The sequence below is a fragment of the Neomonachus schauinslandi genome, chromosome 4, assembly GCF_002201575.2.
Source record: "Neomonachus schauinslandi chromosome 4, ASM220157v2, whole genome shotgun sequence".
Taxonomy (NCBI): domain Eukaryota; kingdom Metazoa; phylum Chordata; class Mammalia; order Carnivora; family Phocidae; genus Neomonachus; species Neomonachus schauinslandi.
This window is the reverse complement of record NC_058406.1, coordinates 33,314,237-33,321,381: the sequence shown is the minus strand read 5'-3', so window position 1 is coordinate 33,321,381 and position 7,145 is coordinate 33,314,237. Positions and strand designations below refer to the sequence as shown.

General features: G+C 62.9%; 1 protein-coding gene across 4 annotated transcripts in view; it reads right to left on the bottom strand.

Annotated features, from left to right (window-relative positions):
• PTPRF (protein tyrosine phosphatase receptor type F) overlaps window positions 1-7,145 on the bottom strand; it is an 86,040-nt gene that overhangs the window by 23,821 nt on the left and 55,074 nt on the right. For all 4 annotated transcript variants that reach the window (XM_021684250.1, XM_021684252.1, XM_021684251.1 and 1 more), the window contains exons 9-13: window positions 5,911-6,492; window positions 5,521-5,657; window positions 4,902-5,046; window positions 1,132-1,437; window positions 305-498 (exon numbers count right to left, since the gene is read on the bottom strand). In XM_021684250.1, the coding sequence (XP_021539925.1) occupies window positions 305-498; window positions 1,132-1,437; window positions 4,902-5,046; window positions 5,521-5,657; window positions 5,911-6,492 (1,364 nt within the window). The remainder of the gene's footprint in view (window positions 1-304; window positions 499-1,131; window positions 1,438-4,901; window positions 5,047-5,520; window positions 5,658-5,910; window positions 6,493-7,145) is intronic.

Below are 7,145 nucleotides of genomic sequence, written 5' to 3'. Positions count from 1 at the left end.
GGGGGCGAAGCCTGGGCAGGGGGTGACAATGGAAGCCGGGGTCTGTGCTCCTAACTGCTAGTGCCGGTACGTGAGCCACAGAAGTGACTGCCAGGCAAACCCAAGATGGCAGAGGGAGTGTTCCTGGAACCTAGGCCTAACCTCCTGGTCTGAGCACCTCCCAAACCTGACGCACAGCAGGACATCTCAGTGTCTGAGTCCTCTGAGGGCAGGCAGGGGACAGGGGCAAACCTGGGCTCCACAGAGGTAGAGAAGCGTGCTGGTCTTGTCCACCTTCCCACCCCACTACCTCCCAGGGGCGCACCTGGGCCTCCGCCAGCATGACGTCCTGGATGATGGGTGGGCCGCGGGGCTCGCCGTTCTCTAGCCGCACATAGGTGACCTGGTAGCCGCGGATCTGGCCATGCTGCTTGCTGGGGACGGGCAGCTTCCAAGAGACATGCACAGCCGTGGAATTCAGTGGCTCCACCTCTACCTTCCGTGGTGGCCCACTGGGCACTGGGGACCAGGAAGGGAATAGAGTCAGGCCTGGTGGAATGGACCTTGGTTCGGGGGGGGGGGTGGTGGCACAGCACGCTCCAGGGCCTTGCCTTTGCACTCCACTGCCCCAGGAATGGCCCTGGTATGGTTTCTGTACCCTGTCCCTGCTGAGAACAGGGAGGGCTCCCTCTGCCTAGCACAAGGAAGGCCTGCCCACCCCTCTGGCCCTGAGCTACCTCACTTGGTAGGGAGAGTAGGGGTGAGGCACAAGGCCTTTGGCCACCCTAAAGTCAGCACAACCTGTCCCATCTTCTTCTGGGCCCCCTACATCATGCCAATGTCTGGCCAAGACCAAGTCTCGTTGATTCTACTCTGAGCGTCTCTTGCACCAGTCTTTCCGATCCCCACCTCCCAGATCTTAGGTGGGGGCTGCTTCCTCTGTCTTAGCCTTGTAAGGCCCCAGCTCCCTTGGAGCTAGCCCCACAGGCCATCCCATCAGCTACATTTCCCCAGTGTGGGCTACTAAGCCTGCACCAGGAAGGACTCGCCTTCCTGGCTTGCGTGAGGCAAAGGCCCTGGGGGTGCGAGGTGCATGGTGTCTGGGAGGGGTGCCTCCCCTCCCCCGCCCCTCCCCTCGGCACCACTGCCTACCGTCCTCGTCTGTGCGCACTAGCACTGGGCTGCTCTCCGGGCCGGGGCCTACGTCTGTGTGCGCCCGCACCCACACCCGGTACTCCGTCCACTTCTCCAGGCCCACCAGGTCCCAGCTGGAGTGCTCGCGACCGATGCTCTCCACCACATGCCGCCCTCGGTCCTCGCCGTCCACTGCCTCGTAGGCCACCGAGTACTGGGTGATGACACCGTTGCGGCTGGCGGCCGGCGGCGGGACCCAACTTACCCGGACTGTGGTGGAGCCCGTGCTCACACAGGTCACCTTCTGGGGAGGGGCAGAGGGGGCTGGGGAAGACAAATGGGGGGAAGCAGGCAGATGGAGGGTGGGGGTCGCAGGCACAGTGACTGGTCACAGAGGATGGAAAACTCACCCAGGCGGGCTACTTCCTGAGCGCAGAATGGCTATCCCAGGGCCCCCCCTAGGCAGGCTGTCACCACCGCCGCCAGCCAGCCCGGCTCCCTCTGGCCCACAGGCTCTACACACGCACGCGCACACGCACGGGGCCTCCCACACATACATATGGTGTCTTTCACACATATGGGGTCTAACAGCACCTTGCACACAAGGTCTCTCCCACACATAAGAACTGTCTCGCGTAAAACACACACCCTGCCGCATACACACAGATACGGGTCATGACTCCCAGACCCCTCGCCCCTGGTCACACACACAACCACGCATGGAGAACCTCCTGCTGCTGGGCCCATAGCTCTCGTCGGAAGTAGCAGCCCCAGTCTTCTGGCACAAGGTCGCTGTGACCTGTGCCTACTTGGACAGGGTGCCTGTGCGTGAGCCACAAGCAGCCAGAGAGGCCAGAGGCCAGATGGGAAAGAGGCCAATGGCCCTGGCTAATTTGGAGAAAATGCACCCCATGGAGGTGCTCTCACTCAACGAATTCCTTGGGGTTAGAACTGTGCCCCCCTCGTTCCCAGCGACGTTTCCAAGCCTTGTCCTCATTGAGGAACCTGGTGCTATTATTACACGGCTTCCTCGCCATCTCGAGTTCTGCCCCCACCCCTTACCAGAGTGACTTCAGCAGTCTCCCTCCCCGGCCCCGGAGCCCCTCATCTCCAGGGCTTTCTCCCCTGCCCTGCTGTGGCCAGGCCCTAGATATTGCCACGACTCAGAATGGCCCTACTCCCCAAACCGGGGCCTCCAACATCCCCTTGCAGACCCTCACCTTGTCCCAGCGGAGCTGCTCAAGGTCCCCAGCACTGTGCTGGCTCTTCACCCCCCTGGGGGCCTCCACCCACGGACCTACCATCCTTACCACCCTCGATATTGGGCTTTGACCCCGAGGTCCTGTACCTCACCACTCGACACGTACCCCCAACTCCCCACCTACTTCTCTTCCCACACTCCTGCCCAGCCTGTGCCAAGCCCTGGATGGAGCCAATCCTCTGCCCTCTTCAAGGCAGTGCTGTCAGCTGCCCTGGAAGGCTGGCATCCTATGAGCACGTCCCCAGTGGCCTCACCTGGGCCTTGCCTGCAGCCCGCGGCCTCTGTTCTCTGCCCGGCTCCCTCCGCCGCAGCTCCTTCCGCCGCTGCACACAGAACGCTTTCAACCTCCTCCACGCTCCGCTAACCTCCTGCTCTCGGCACACAACTGTCTCCCACTTTGCAGAGAAAACTGAAGCCTCCCACCAGCAGCTCCCTCCATCTCTCGCTACCAAACCCACCGAACAATTGCAATCTCACTGAGCCACCCCTTGCTTCCCACGAGGAGGGAGGTGTGCCCTGCCATCTAAGGTGGAGCTCTCCCATCCACGCTCTGTCCCTGAGTCCCCAAAATCCTTCTCTTTCCCGAATTTTCAACTTCTCCACGTGGGCTCACTCCTAGTTAACATTTAAACATGCTCGAATTTTCCTATCTTAAAAGACAGAACCCATCCTCAGGCCCACGGCACCCTTCCTCCCGCTGCAGCGGTCCCCTCCCTCCAGCTAGTCCTCAAGCCCTCGTCCCAGGCCCCACCCCCAGGTACCCGACGCAGCGGAGGACGCAGCGGATACTCCTGTGTTCCTCTGGCCTGACGGCTCGGCAGCAGCATCTCGTCTGCTCCTTCAAACTCTCTTCTTCCAACCTCCAAGACGCTCTCCTCTCCGGGATTTCCTGCTGTCTTTGGTCATCCTCCTCAAGGTCTCCCAGCTAACCCAGCATGGCCGCTCGCACGGCATAGGGCCTCCCTGGCTGGGGTGCCTGCTTCGGTCCCACTTCCAACCCTCTTCCCAGGTCTACACACCAGAAGCACAGAATTCGCACGACGCTCCCCTTTCCCTCAGCATCCCAAAGCCAGTCCGCCACCAGGTCCCGGGGAGCTGGCACCCCAGACGGCTCTCTAATCTACCGCCACCCCGAGCTGAGCTGCCACTTCTGGCTTCGACTACCGCCCGGCCTCCTCGCCGGTGTCTGGCATGCTGCTGGGCTGTCCTGCATGTTCTTGCCCGGCGGCCAGCCAGCCCTCCCACCTGTCCCCTCAACCTGTGGCCAGCTGCTTCAGCCACACTGGCCCCCTGCTCGCCCCTGCCCACAACTAAGTGCCTTCCTGCTTTGCACCTGCTGACCTCCTGCCCGGGGCTTGTGTCCCCCGCAAGGAAGCCCCCCCGCCTGGCCCCCTCAGACCAGACGAAGCTCCCACCCCGTCATCTCTCCACTGTCTGTCCCCTCCACAGCACTTTACCCAAATGTATTTAAAAGCTCATTTGGGTAATTGCAGGTTTAATATCTTTCTGCCCCACCAGACGAGGATCCCTGCAGGCAGAGGCCAAGCCCGGGTCATGCTGCCAGGCCTGCACCGTGCATGGGCCCCGCAGGAGCGCAGCAGGTGCTTGTAGGATGAACCCGTGCACACTAGGTCACGTGTGGCCTCCCCTCATCACTGGCACACTCACACCCAGTCCCATGTCACATGGACCGCCTCACAGACACTGCTGTGTTTAAGGCTGTCACACGTGCTCACTGCCCCGTGCCGTGGCCCCCACAGTGAGGACACAGAGCCTCGCGGCCACTCAATCACTGCGGCACACCAGACACTCACTCCTACAGATGCGGCACCGCCAGGTGGTCGGACGGGGTCGCACGTGGCCTGGTGGCGTCCGTTCCCCGTACACAGGAACGTATACGGCAACACAGTTAACACACAAAGCCACAAGGCAGTCACGCAAACAGGCTGGCGGGCAGCCTCACACGCGGAAGGCCGCGCGCTCCTAAGGCAGGCACGTAGACCTTCTCACAGACGTGTCCCTACGTGCGGCTGGCTCAGTGTGAGATGACACAGCTCACATACTCTTCTCATGGTGGGGGGGTCATGAGGCAGGGAATGTAGGTGATAGGGGAGATGAGATGTGGGGATATGGAGGGGGGAGGACAGCTGCCAAAGCGGGGACATGTCTGAGACACGGCAAGCATGGCCGTCCCACCGCTGAGAGGGGCCTAGTCAGCTAGTGTGACCAGCACAGACGGGGGAGGGGGATGAGTCACAGACACAGAACTTACCTGGCCGGGGTGGGGGTGGGGGGCTGGGGAAGGGAGGGGCAGAAGTCGGGTGGGGAGCAGCGTGGCCAACAGCTGCCTGGACGCGGACCGGCGGGAACTTACCTGTCCCTCTCTCAGGGTCCGGAGCCGGAGCCCAGACCAGAGCCCAGGCCAGGGCACAGCAGACCTGACCACCCCCCTGGCCAAGGGGGAAGGGTGTGTGTGTCTGAGTCCCAGCCCAGCTGTAAGCAGGCAGGAGCCTCAGGAGACACTTACTGGACTGTGCCGTGCGGGCCTCAATGGTGGGGGTGGAGACGCCCACCCCCATCTCGGAACGGGCGGCCAGCTGGAAGTGGTACAGTGTGTCAGGCTTCAGGTCCTCTAGGGTGTAGGAGGAGGTGGGATCGAAGGTCACCTTGTGCTGGAAGAGCAGGGAGCACTCACTGACTGCTCTGACCTCACAGGTCACTCAGAGGCTGTTCCCCAACATGGGCTGCAGCTGACCCCTCTGGACCCACTGTGGCTCCAGGCTGGCTCCATGTCACACGGCCACCTGGACTGCACAGGGGACACGGCGCAGCCCAGGCCACGGACACCTAGCCGACTACACAGCCACGAACGCCTGAGACAAGGGCCTCCGGTGGGGAATTTGAGGGCTCTGCCAGTGCCATGTGAGCCACAGAGCCTAAGAGACCCAAGGACAGGCCTGAGGACTCTGCCCCCAGCACAGGGGTGACAAGAACTACAGATCATACTGGCCACGTGAGCCCCAGGGCCCCAGGGGGAAGCCTGGGGCCTGTGTCCATACAACCACAAAATCCAGAAAGCCTGCCGGGGTGAGCCCACCACAGACAGAGGGGCCCTCCTCCTTCTCTTGTCCCCGCCGAGCACTCACCTGCTGGCCTTCATCCTCTGCTGCCCAGTACACCAGTTCATACTTGACGATCCGCTCCTGCGGGGGCAGCAGCCATGAGAGCTGGATCCTGGTGTCCGACTCCGCCTCCGCCTGGAAGTCCGCCGGTTGGGCAGGCACTGCAACACCCCCACGCCAGGCGCCGTGAGCCTCCCCAGTTCCCCTCGAGGGCAGGGGTGCCCAGAGAAAGGAGGCAGGGGAAGACGCCCCCGCACCCCTGCCCTGCATCCCAGGCGACCACACACGTGGGGAATACAGGCCCTCCTCCTCCCGCAGCCCCCGAGCCCACGGCCTGAGGGCAGGGGCCCCGCCACGGCCTTGCCCGCCCCGGCTCCGCTGCCGCCGCCCAGCCGGCGTGCTGCCTGCACCTACCTCCCTGCTGCGTCTTGACCTGGATGGTGGGGCTGGGAGGGCCGTCGCCCACGGCCGTGAAGGCCAGCACGCGCAGGCTGTAGGTGATACCCGGCAGCAGGCTGCCCACGGTGGTGAGAAGCCCCGCATCTGTGTTGTGCTTGTGCCAGGCGCTCAGGGGGCGGCGGGAGTCGGGCGTGTAGTAGACGCGGTAGCCTCGCACCAGGCCGTTGGGCTCCTCGGGCGGCTCCCACTGCACCAGCATGGTGCTGGCGCTCAGCATGCGTGCCTGCACGCGGCGCGGGGGGCTGGAGGGCGCCTGCTCCCCCGTGCGGGCCCGCACCGCCTCGCTGGGCGCTCCTCGGCCAATGCTGTTCACCGCCAGCACGCGGAAGGCGTACTCCGAGAAAGGGCTGAGGCCGCCAATGCTGTAGCGGGTGGTGGCCACGCCATCCACCTCCTGGAAGGGCCCCTCCGCACCTGCCGCACGGTACTGGATGCCATAGTAGGACACAGGCTCAGAGTTCCCAGAGTCCCAGGTCAGGGTGACGCTGGTGGCAGTTGTCTCTGTCACCACGAGGTCAATCGGAGGTTTCGGCAGAGCTGGGAACAAAGTGGGAGGCTCAGAGCTGCCTGAGGTCATGACCCCAGGAGCCAACCCTGCCCTTGGTGTTACCCAACCAGAGTGTGGTTGACCTCCACAGCCCACCTTGAAGAATGGCCCGGAAAGCTCTAGGTGACCTCTAAGGGCACCACCTAGTGGGGGATGGTGACACTTGTCAGTGCCCCCAGGGGCCTTTGGTCATCTAGTGTCTACCTGCACCACTTCCAGAACTCACTGGATCCCCTCCTAATAGACCCAGAGGTGGTGTAGCCTGACTGGGTATCGTGCAGATGGAAGGCGCACAGGCTGGAAGGTGGAGGTCTGCCTCTGGGGCTTGCCTACTACGCTCACCTGTGGCCACTCACGTATAACGGGTTGGTGTCGGGGACAGACGTGCCGGAGAGAACAGCCTGGATTTTAGAGTGATGGGGCTGCTGGCCCTACACACCTGTGGCTTGGCTCAAATTGAAGGTGGAGAAGTCCCAGACCCACAGCCAACCACTTAACAAGTAAGTACCAAGTGCCTACTAAGTGCTGGGCACTGCGCTGGGGCTGAGGACACAGGTCGCAAGGTTGGGTCATATGCCTGCTCTCGTTTACATTCTAGGGTGAGTGGAAAGCGCCGAGTCCATAATCATGACTCTGGGGCAGG